The sequence below is a fragment of the Coloeus monedula genome (assembly GCF_965178545.1).
Source record: "Coloeus monedula genome assembly, chromosome: 6".
Classification (NCBI taxonomy): domain Eukaryota; kingdom Metazoa; phylum Chordata; class Aves; order Passeriformes; family Corvidae; genus Coloeus; species Coloeus monedula.
The window spans coordinates 25,167,902-25,179,939 of record NC_138786.1 but is presented as its reverse complement, the minus strand read 5'-3'; the positions used below and the strand labels follow the sequence as shown (position 1 = coordinate 25,179,939).

The following is a 12,038-nucleotide window of genomic DNA, read 5'->3' as shown; positions in this document are numbered from 1 at the left end:
AAAAGAAGGTGAAGACAGCAGCCACACACAAAAGGAGGATGATTTAATAAGGAGAACAAATAGCCACATTTTCAGCTTTTCCAGCTTTCTCAACTTTCTGTTTCCCCTTGGCCCAGGACTGCTGCCAGTGTCCTGCTAAAGAAGCATGGATTACACATACTAAATTGTTCACTGCTCTCCATAACAAGCCCTCCAAAAATTCTCACCAAGGGCCTGTCCTAAAAGCCCCCCTCTGTAAGAATACATTAGGGCAGATAAATTCAGACTTTCTCTAACATCCATTTTTCTAACCACAAATTCAGATCATCTTGTCTGCTGTTCCTGTAGTGTGGCAGGCATTTCTGTACCTGAGGACATCACTAAAGATGTAATTGCTCTCAACATTCAAAGAATTTGGCATTGGCCCTTGGGAAAAGGTCCTTCCCATCATGTCCAGGCTATCCCATGCAGATATCTATCCATGTCATATCCAGCTACTTTTAGGCCCCAGAGAGGTATGAAGGAGAAAGAAGCACAAAAATCTGTATTTTCCCTCTACAGGTTTGACAGCACTCTGGTCTTCCAATAGCTGACCCTTTTCCTTACGTTGCACTTTCTCTGGGCACCCCTGTGCTGCTGCAGCAAAATGAAGGAGTTTCCTCTTCTTCCTCAGGGCAGGTAAAAGTAGAAAATTCTCCACTTTCCAAACTCTGCTTCCAAATAAAATCAAGACATTTTTGGACTCAGACAGTCAGTCCCACAGATCAGCCCTCTCTCCCCCAAGCACAACTTCCAAACACTGCATGCTGAGAAAACCTTCCGTGGCCTCAGCTGCAATTTCAGGACTAAGACCATCCATCCAGCATATGCTTTAGCATGACTAATCACCAAAGGACTGCACAGGAGCCACCTGGAAGGGAATTTGCATGCTCACTCTCCAGGGGAGAATTCTTCAGGCTCCCGGAGGGTTACGCCATTAGCTCTGGTTCAGAGCGGATACCATTATCCCACTGAACTGCTGCATCCCTTCATGAGGTAACGACATAAAATGAAATTCCACCCCTACAGGGAGCAGTTCAGCCAATTTCATACTCTCCCTAGATATAAAAATCAAGCTTCAAGCACAGGGGAAGAGAGCAAAACACAAACTGCCATATACAGAGGAGGACCAAATTCCCCAACCCAGCAGAGAGCAAGTGTGTGCTAGCCCAGACAACACCAGGGTGGAGGCAGGGTGGGATTAAATCCCCTTCTACAGGAGCTCTACTTTAAAGGAGGAAGAAAAACCACAAACCCACTTGAGACCAAAAAACCCAAACTAATGAATGAGGGCTGGTGTCTCATAGAGCAGAGGAACTGCCAATGGGATCAGGGCAGGGATCCACATAAACTTGTAACCTGAATCTAATAATGGTCAGAAACAGATGCTTCAAAAGAAAATGCAAGAAATTCTGGGAGCAGCTTTCACATGGGGGCAGTCTCTTCCTAATCCCCCTCTTCCTAGGTCTGCCCTCCCAATCCCTTCTTCACACTAAAAAGCACACTGCTTACACAGAAACATTCCTGTTTCTTTCTATTTGTTCTAAGCACATCAGGCTCCAGTTCCACTGCACAGCCCTTTGCTCTAGGGTTGTTACTAATCAGCTCTTCTGTTGGCCATTTATTACTTCATATTTTGATGGGTTTTATTCCAACAGAGTTAAAGCTGAGGCCATATCACTAGCCCACAGTGAATGTTTAGTACTGTTGTAAATACATCCAGAGTGTCTGGAAATTTGAAGTTAAGAGGAAATTCAAAAGTTAGGAGGTCACACTTAGGACACTCAAACAACCACCACTATGTTTTGTTCTGACATGATGGAGCAGCTATACAATCTGGTAAGTGTATTGCTTTTACTCATATAGCTCATTTTAAAAACCATAGTCAGAAGATGTGATACAAATGAAGCAGGATGAACTCTCTTCACTGACAGAGATGGAACAAGACCTCTTCATCTTGCTGGAGGACAAGATGGATTAGCATCAAGAAGACTAGAAACTGAATCCCTATATTCTCTTCCCAGCTTATATTGATGCATGACTCTGGGATAGTTCTGCCTCTTTAGCCCAACCAGTTCTCCAACCTGTAAAATGAAGGCTGTTTATTACTCTCTCAGACAGCTGCAAGTCCTTCATAGGCAGCACTTCCACGGATAAGAAAGCAACCATAGATTGTACTAACATGCTTCCACCAGTACTCATAGCAGGATTAGGCTATGCCACCACTAAACACAGTTAAGCTTCAACCCCCCTTCTCTGCTCCATTCCAGCTTGATCTCTCCCTATCTATGCAAAGAAACAATATTTTCCTAAAAGAAATTAGCAAAGGTAAGTCCCAGGATGGAGTTGAAGGCAGGCAAATACCCAGACAGACAGGGACTAACTTGCCTCCCCAGGCAGAGCCAGAGGCAGGGTGGGGAGCAAACCCAAGGAAGGGGAGCCAGTGGAAGGAACTAGGCTGGGCAGCAACAGCTAAAGAGAGCACATCTGTCAACTGACAGTGAGCAATACAAAAAGGCCTTTGAACTTCCAACCATTTCCCTGAGCTCATCCTTCTGCGCGGTCTCACTGGATATCATCCAATGTTTCAGCAAAGCTAGGTCTATCATAAGCCTGCTATTCCTCCCCCTCTTCCAACTCCTATTACACAGGACACTCTTTTATTGCCAAGCAGAAGGAGAAGGGGGAGGGCAGAGGAAAAGGGAAGTTTATAAGGTGAAACGCAGACTGAATCACGTCCCATTGTCCTTTGAACACTTTATCCCTGTTGCCTGTTGTGAGCAGGTTGTTTTGTACCCAAGGACAGCAAGCAACTGGTGTTCAGAGCTCTGGAACGCAGAGAGGCTTGAACAACACTGGCTGCTTAATTAGACAAACTCTCATTCGCATGAAGAATGAGAAGTTAATTTAAAACATAAATACAACAACAGCAAAAAAAGAAAAATCATGCTACCTACATTAGAAAAGTGCAGCCTGACCCCCAGCTATATCCATACTCATGTATGTGTATAAACATATACATACCCACAAACAGACCTGTTTGCTGAGATCGCAGCACAGCAGGCAAGAAGTCCAGGGAAAAAAATAAAGGAAGAAAAAGGAGACACTACATTTTACTAACATTTTGTTAGTAAAAAATCTAATTCCAGAATGACATAAAATGTTATTGCACTGCTGAACTGTATTTAAGGATGTTGCCGGACAAAAGAAAAAAAAGGAAAAAAAAAAATTGGAAGAGTAATCAGCATCCAATCTTTCACAGCCCTTTGATCACAAGCACTCTGCCTGAGGGGGCACTGCATTAATTCTGGTGCCTTTTAAAGGAAACACACATACTCCAGGCCCAATAAAATGACAAAGTTGCAGATACGGAACTGGTCTGTTTTCAACAGAATATTGAACTCTTGACAAGAGTTCCTAGTTTGTAAAACTTGGAAGTTTAGAAGTGAAGCTTCACGTAAGCCATCTGAGCTCAAGACTCGCGATTAAGTGAATGGCAGAATAAAATTTTTTTTTTTTTTAATTTCCACTAATTTTAGTTAAAGACCTGTGAGATTTTTATCCTAAGGTCACCTTAACATTTTTTGTTGTGGGGCTGATGAGCAGGTTATACTGATAGTCCTGCCTGGCAAGAAAGGGACCGTTTACTGGGCTTGAATGAGCTGTAGCCCAACAGGATCGGAGTAGATTTCTCCGTGGGATGGGAACAACAGATCACTTTCAGTGATCTTTAAGGTAAGAGACGTAAATTTTTCTTCAGTCCCTTTAAATGAAGAAGTATTGTACAACAGTGCATGGAGCTAAGCAAGCAAGTCTGTGTCCCAAGAACTAACACATTTACAAGTTAATTATGTATGATACAGATCCAAAATTTAGAGCAAGAAGGCTCTTCTGGGTGGGGGATGGTTATGGGGAGATTTGGTGTATCTTATGAGAAACAGAACTATTTACCAATCCTCAGGCCAAGTTTACTCAGTTGTCCTTTCACCCTTGCCACAGGAAGTAAGACTCATTCACACCCCGCAGGACTTCAAAGGGCGTGCAGGACGGCAGAATGAAAACCATTCCTCCGCTTGCATGCGGCTTTCGTTAGGGACGGGCCAGAGCAGTCTCTGTTGGCACAAGGCAGGAAGGCAGCTGAACTACTCTGTGCATGTGTAGCAAGGGCGTCCAAGCCAGACACTGTGAGCAAGCCAGAGAGCTGACACCAGACAAAGTCTATGGAGCTGGCATGACAGCTGGCAGGTTGCTTATTGCTATTATTACTACAGCACTCTGGCTTGTAAACATGATCCAGAGCAGGAAGCAAACATGTCACGGAATAAATGGCTTCCATCACAGCAGGGCTTCAAATTTGCAAGGAGAACAGTTTCTGTCACAGGTAAGCAGAGGCGTGGTTCTCCCAAAACCAATGGAAAATACCTATGGAGAAGCAGACGTTCTGGGGACACCAATATGAGTGTAAAGTGTCTGGGGTGTACAGAAATGGTGACAGCTGAGGAAAAATTTAGTGCAACCAACTCCAGAAGTGGTAATTTTTTTTATAGTATGCAACAGAATAAAAAAAAAAACCAAACAAAGTAAAACACACCATATTTTAAGAATTTATCTCAAAACTGAGAAGATCTCTCAAAAGGAGTGTTTCCCGTGTCTGCTCTTGTTTTTCATAGCTGTAACTCCACTCACTGCCAAGTATCTTGCTTTTTTTCTCTTTATTTAGCAAACTCCAATCAACTACTCAAGCATATATGCAGTACTACATAGACACAGGTGCAAGACTGAATCTTGACTTGCTAAAGTAATTTTCACCTTAACCCCCAGCCTGTTTCACTCTCTGGCTTTATTAGTCCAGTAGTCCAAGGTCTTCACATTTTCCTCTCCTCTTCCAAGGAAGTAGACAGAACTCTCTCAGCAAATCATTCTTCTTGTTGTGTTGGCTTACAGCATACATCTGAGCATATGATGAAGTAAAGCACCTCAAAAAGGTATGGTTGCAGCTTTATTTCTCTGGAAAGTTTGGATATACACAGGAGAAAAAAGAAAATCCTGTAATTCTAAAACTAGCTTGCAGCAGACCAGTGGAAAGGTGGGCTTCCTTGCAAACACATCTGTTCACTCTTCCAGTCAGAGATATCTACTTGATATTATAATTCCTGCCTGTAAAACTCAGAGCTGCACATCCATGCAATTGCTGGAAAAGAACTTCAATAGCTTTATCATCTCACAAGAGTCCATATGAAGTGGTTGCACAGACTTGAGGTTCATAAGTCAGAACAAACAACTGGAGCATGAAGACTAGCCCCATGGTTTTAGAGGAATTTTTAAAATAGGCCATTAGTATATCTGTGGCTTGCTTGATGACTTCATCAAGACAATCCAAACCTTTAGCTCAGTAATTGTAGTTAAAAGAAGTTTACTAATTTCAGTCAATAAATAAAACCATAAATCAAGTTCAAAACAGAGAAGCTCGAAATTTCACTCCAATCAGGAAACTGTATACATGTCACAGACACAGCCAGGGAAGGAAAGAAAAATTGGTGAATCAACTGTTCTCATGTACTGTGTGCATCACTGCTGATTCGTGAGAAGCTTAAACTGATTTAAAGTTCAAGTTGCTGTTCCAAGGGGCTCAAGCCCTGCCCCAGCTCTTGCACTCCTGCTGCCCTGTTTAAGCTTGGCACAGTCAGCAAACAGAGGAAATGGAAAGTTAACCCCACAAACAAGTACACCTTCACAAGGCTCCTGTACACCAAAAAAAAAGGGAGGGATTTAGCAAGCAACCTGCTCTGGCAAAAAGGTTCAGTGCTGTAATAACTAAGCAAGACAAGAAACAGCACAGACAACTACCACAAACCTACACTGTAGAGTTGATCTAGTTCTTACAAGCTAAGAATAGTATCATACCTGGATTCATAATGAGCAACTACTCAGAGCAAGATATAACAGCCTTAATGGAGTAAGTGTTCCTAGGGCTCCTCCACTGCAACCTTGCACGTGTGTGCTGAAGTCATGCACTTAAGCAATGGGGCAAAGGATGCTATAGAAATGTTCACGTTTTATTTTTGCTTTCTTCTTTCCACTAAATTGCACTTCAAGTACTGCTGGCTGTCAGCTGAAAAAGTTCTCTTCTTTGTATCTATTCTACCAGGATGCAATATTTAAAAAGGCAGCTCCTATTCTAGTCCTTCCCCTTAAGTCACTTTTCTACTCTGTAGAAATGGAGCTCTTTGTCTCCCCTTCCATCTTGTCAAACCTACCATCTTTCTCTGTACATGCTAGCTTTCCTCTATCACTAAATTGCAGAGACCTACAGCACAAGTTATGTCCTGAATAAGAACACAGAATCACCAAGGTTGGAAGAGACCTTCAAGACCATCTAGCCCAACAGTCAACCTAAACCACCCCTAAGCTACATCCTCAAGTGCCACATTCAGACACTTCCAGAGACCATGACTCCACCACCTCCCTGAGCAACTTATTCCAAAGTCTGACTGCTTTTTCAGTGAAAAGTTTTTCTTCTAATGTCCAAGCTGTACTTTGCCTGGTGCAACTTAAGGCCATTTGCTCTCCTTCTTTCACTTGAGACATGGTAGAAGAGACCAACCCCCACCTCACTAAAACCTCCTTTCACGTAATTATAGAGGGCAATAAGGTTCCCCAAGCCTCCTTTTCTCCAGGCTAAACACCCCCAGCTCCCTCAGCTGCTTCTCCTAAGACATGTTTTCTAGACCATGTTTTTCTTCACCAGCTCCGTTACCCTTCTCTGGATGTGCTCCAGCACCTCGGTGTCCTCCACGTAGTGAGGGGCCCAAAACTGGATACAGCACTTGAGGTGTGGCCTCACCAGTGCTGAGTACAGTGGGGCAATCACTGCCCTGGTCCTGCTGGCCACACTAGTGCACACTAGATGCACTTTTAGGTGCATCCCATCTGGGCTCACAGACTTGTGGGTGTCTAATTAGCATAGCAGGTCACTAACTATTTCCTTCTGGATTATGGGGGCTTCACTCAGCTCTCTGCCACTAAGTTCCAGCTCAAGGAACTGGGTATCCTGAGGACAATTGGTTTTGGCATTAAAGACTAAGGCAAAGAAGGCATTAAGTAACTCAGCCTTCTTCTCATTTCCCTGACACTATGTTACCCTCTACATTCAGCTAAGGGTGAAGACTCTTCTTAGGCCTCCTTTTGCTGCCAATGTATTTATATAATTTTTGTTGTTGTTGTCTTAACTGCAGTGGCCAACCTTCTTAGAAACTGTAAATTAAAAAAGGCAGAAGTCAAACCCAGTTCCCACATTCTCTGCATCCCTTTATATTCTGCCTCCTATATGTCTACCTCTATTTTATATTCTTCCCAATCTCCAGTGCCTGAGAATATCAGCAGATTGCTCACAGTTCAGTACTGCTTCCTAGTTTGTACAGCTTCCATTCAAATAGCTACAGGCCAGATGTCCTTAATATATTGTATCTTACTGTGCAAGACTGAAAGGTTCCTCTCTTTCAGGACACAGAGAGAGACATGATGCATCAGTAGATGCCAAGAGAAGAGTGGAAGGAAGTAGCACAAAAATAAATGTTCTTCCTCAAAACACAAAATCTGCCTCTATTTGTAATACAAAGACATCCCAAACAAGAGGTGGCATATTCATCTCTAACAGCCCTTAGTGGATTATACATCCATAAACTTGTCAGATTGCTGCTTGAGAATGCTTCTGAAATTTCAAACAGTGTTTTTTGGCAAGGGGAATCACAATTTAGGCATATGTTGTATGAAGCAACTCTTGTTAGCTTTGAACCACCTCCTGCTAGCTCCTGTGGAAGATCTTATCTCTCCCGCCCCCAAGTCCTACCATGCCTGATTAGCTTAAAACTTTTGGTGCTGGAAGTTGTTGAATTACAAAGAAAATCATATCAGCAAGTATCACTTGTTTAAATTGTTACTGAGCCCACCAAGAAAAAGTCAAAACAATCCCATTAGCATGCCCCCGATCTCCTCGCCTGCCTAAAAAAAAAAAAAACAAAAACAAAAAAACCAAAACAAAACAAAAAAAGAATTTTCCTCTGTGCTTAGTAAGAAGCCAGTAAAACCAGCTTAGCTATTGGATATGCCTTACCTCCCCAAGACTCAAGGTCTTCCACATTGCTCAATGATTGCAAAATTTTAAGAAACAAGAATTGAGAAGGAATCAAATTTTCACAAAGCTGGGTTGATATCTCCCACATTTAAGGAAGAAGAGACTCTTTAAGATAATATTAAAAAGATGAGGAAAGCTCCTTTCCATACAGTAATCAATGGCAGAAACCAGGGAAGGTTAGAGAAAGATCCTGCAGAGGAAGATAAATTTCTCTCTCATGGTCATTGACAGAAGCCTTGAATTTTCAGCTCTAGGGAAACTTTCAGGAAAGGAGTTTCATGACACCAGGCCTTTTTTTCCTCTCTTCAATTCTACCACACTCTATGGAATCCAAAGAGATGAGGTAAAAAAGGAACTTACTTGTGTCTCCACAGAAGGAGGCTTTCTCTATTCATCTCTATCATGCTACACCCACTCAGAGTGACATTTCACATCAGTTCTCACCTAGCTGGGCTCAGCTACACGGATGCCAACAGTACAGATACACCGTAGCTGCAAGGTAACTTCTCTCAGCCAATCCCAAGACCAACAAATGTTATTCCAGTGTTTGCCTTTCCCTCCCTTCACAGGGCAGCCAGGAAAGAAACTAGAATGTTACTGAAGAGGGCAGACACACTCAATACCCCTCTTCACACTGTTTATTTTCCATTAATATTTACAGCAAAATCATATAATTTAATTCACAGATAGTGCTCTTGCAAGGGTGGAAAAATGAGAGGTACTGTTCTCTGTCCCTCCTCTCCCTCTAACATATTCATGTCCAACAGCCATCTAAAACCAGCTGCAAAAAAAGGCCAAAGTTAGGCTTTCACTGTGGTTTTTATCGGTGGACAATGGCTTTGTTAGACTCTGAGTCAGTCAAAAGTAGGTCATCTACAATTGAAAACTTTTGTCGTACAAATGGTAGGATGTGCCTGTAAAACAGAGAAGCACCTGCAAAGAAAAAGATATTCCATTTTCCCAAACACAAGTCAAGGATGGTATTCTTACTGCAGCCATCTTCATCGCTGTGGTCCCCACAGTCATTGTCTCCATCACATTGCCACTGAGCAGGGATGCACGTGCATTCACCAAAAGCACTGACAGCACAGGTAAAATGATTACGTCCACAGGAGCACTCAGTGCTACTTGTAACTCCTGTAAAGGAAGAAAAAAAGAAAGAATGAAAGATGTTTTGAAGACATCCCATCTATTTTAGAGTAAACATTAAATACAAAGTGACATCACAACTCTTCTCTGTACGCACACTACTGTGTATGAACACATCCTCAACTGCAAAGCAAAATATACCCCCTCCTCACACTGCTGAAACTGGAGATCAATTACTATGCACAGTTTCTTGGAAAGGGGCTCTTTGAAGGCAACAGCAAAGTGCAACCTGCCAAAAAGAGAGTAGGGAATCAGAAAAATAATTCAGCACTAATCACAAACATCCAAGGAATGCCAGGTATCAGAAGACCCTTCTTACTTTACAAACTCAGTCCCTGCCTAGACCACAGCGCTGCTGCTGCTGCTGTTCACTTAGTTCTGACAGCACAATACATGGGAAAACTCTCTGAAGTAGAATCCTTGCTATTTGGAGGGTCTTCTCCAAACCCTGAACTTTTTGGATGCAAACCTTTTGCATGCCACTATTGTAGACATTTCAGACTCCAGTGAAATCGGAAAAAAACCCTATTATTTACCTGTAAGCATTAAACTGTGACATTAGGCTGCACCTAACTAACATTTATAAGAGCAAGAAGATTTTCAACTTTACAATCTGACAAAAAGAAAATGCAGTCCAAATGATAATATATAATCTGATAAAAATATTTTTTCCAGCTTTAAAGTTAGCCTAAGGACCTCCCAGCCCTCCTTTCCCACCTTGAGAATAATACTCTAACACAACCCTTGACTCTCACCCCTGTGCAAATGCAACTATTTATGATATTATCCCACACTTCCTCTTAAAAAAAAAAATCTCTGCCTTGAGAAAGAACAGGCTATAAACCAGCTCCCTCAAAAGGAAAAGGTCATGCCTGAACTTCTGTCTGACATTATCTAGACAATCTATATAATCAATATCACTGTTAAACAAATGATTACTCTATCAATCATCAACTCCCTCAGGCTAGTCTGGTTGGATTTTTTTGCATGGTTCCTTCCTTCTCCAATTCAAACAAACCTAAAGCTCTTAGATTAAACAATAGATCATAAGGAAAGAATTAGAGAGAAATACCTGCCCCAAGTGGTAATCACATACATACTGAGCTATTTTCAGGCTTTTTGATTTCATTGAACTCACTCGTACATCTAGTATATCTGTGATTAACCATAAACTGTATCAATCTAAGCAAAAAGAGAAAACAAGCCTCATCATTTCCTTATTTTCCATTCTAATTGAGAAAAAGCAATAGCTGCGAAATTGATGTAATACTTCTGCAACTCGTTCAAGAGTAGAATTCCCCCCAGTGAAGACATCCACTTGTGCAAGTAAAGCAAAGATTTGAGTTCAGAGGGGATGCACTTCTTCCTTGAAAAAGGATTACATTATGTTTCTTCTGCAACAAAACTGGCTGAAGAGTTTTCTGCCAGCCTCAGCTGCCTACTTGCAAATGCTACACTGCAGGTTGCAAGGCCTTAACTATAAGCTATTTTCCAAGCTGAACTGCACCAACAAATTGGTTGTGGGATTTCTGTTCAGTCTGTCATGGGCTTAACAACCTTTTATTCTTTCGATCCTGTCCACTACAAGTTATCTTTGACAGGTTTAGTACAAAACATACATCTCAAGGTATTACTGTATACAACAGAGAAAGCAGCCAACATCTGGTGTAACAAGGGATAAAGGCTAAAAGAACAGGAGGAGAGTAAGGAATGAAAGAGGGCAGAGAGGTAAGATCTTCAGAGGACTTATCAGGTATGGCCAGGGCAATGGCTGGCTCAAAAAGACAGCAAATGGGTGACGCAGTCAGAAGGCAAAAAAAGTGACAGACATCCCTAAGGAAAAGCAATTCATCATCTTTGCAACATTTCAGACTAGTAGAAATAAACTAAAGGAAATTCAGAAGGACTACAACCACCCACAAAAATCAAACCAGTTTCCTCAAACTGACAACACAGAAAATTCAGAACAAACCATCTTCTGCTGTCACCTACAACCTTTTAAAGAGGCAGAATTAGTTGTATATTGTATCCAAAGTAGATGCAGTTTAAACTATCTTTTCCAAAGCAATTTTCTACCATTATCCTCAAAAGCACTCCAAAACACTCATCCCAACTACTTTAAGCTCCAATACCCCTTCCTGTTGGAGTACATAAGACAACTATCATTTAGGTTGGAAAATATCTCTGAGGTCACCAAGCCCAACCATCACCCCAACACCGGCAGGTCCAGCACTAAACCGTATCTCTAAGTGCCACATCCATATGCCTTTTAAATACCTCCGGGAATGGAGACTCTACCATTCCCTGGGTAGCTTGTCCTCCAGTGCTTGACAACCCTTGTGGTGAAGAAATATTCCCTAATATCCAATCTAAACCTCCTCTGACACAATTTGAGGCCATTTCTGCTCATCCTGTCACTTTGTACCTGGGAGAAAAGACACCTACTTCCCTACAACCTCCTTTCAAGTAATAGTGGAGAGTGATAATGTCTCCCTGAGCCTCCTTCCCTCCAGGCTAAACAACCCTAGCTCCTTCAACCCCTCCTCTTAAGACTTGTTCTTTAACCCTTTCACCAGCTTTCACCATGGCCTCCCCCATGAGCAGCATGGCAGTACAGCTCTGCAAAAGCAAAGAATTAGTGCAGCTGTCCCAGTCTGCAAACTGTAACTTAATCTGCTGTATTGTCAAACACACAGCTCTCTTCAAAGTTGCTACTAATATTAGGTTATATATAAGC

The 12,038-nt window shown here is 42.0% G+C and overlaps 1 protein-coding gene across 1 annotated transcript in view; it reads right to left on the bottom strand.

The window, feature by feature from the left end:
- The window catches only part of LRP4 (LDL receptor related protein 4), a gene marked incomplete at its 5' end in the record, with an annotated part of 80,730 nt that overhangs the window by 30,166 nt on the left and 38,526 nt on the right, over positions 1-12,038 (bottom strand). The window contains one exon of the mRNA XM_082284109.1: positions 9,143-9,289. Coding sequence (XP_082140235.1) covers positions 9,143-9,289 — 147 coding nt within the window. The remainder of the gene's footprint in view (positions 1-9,142; positions 9,290-12,038) is intronic.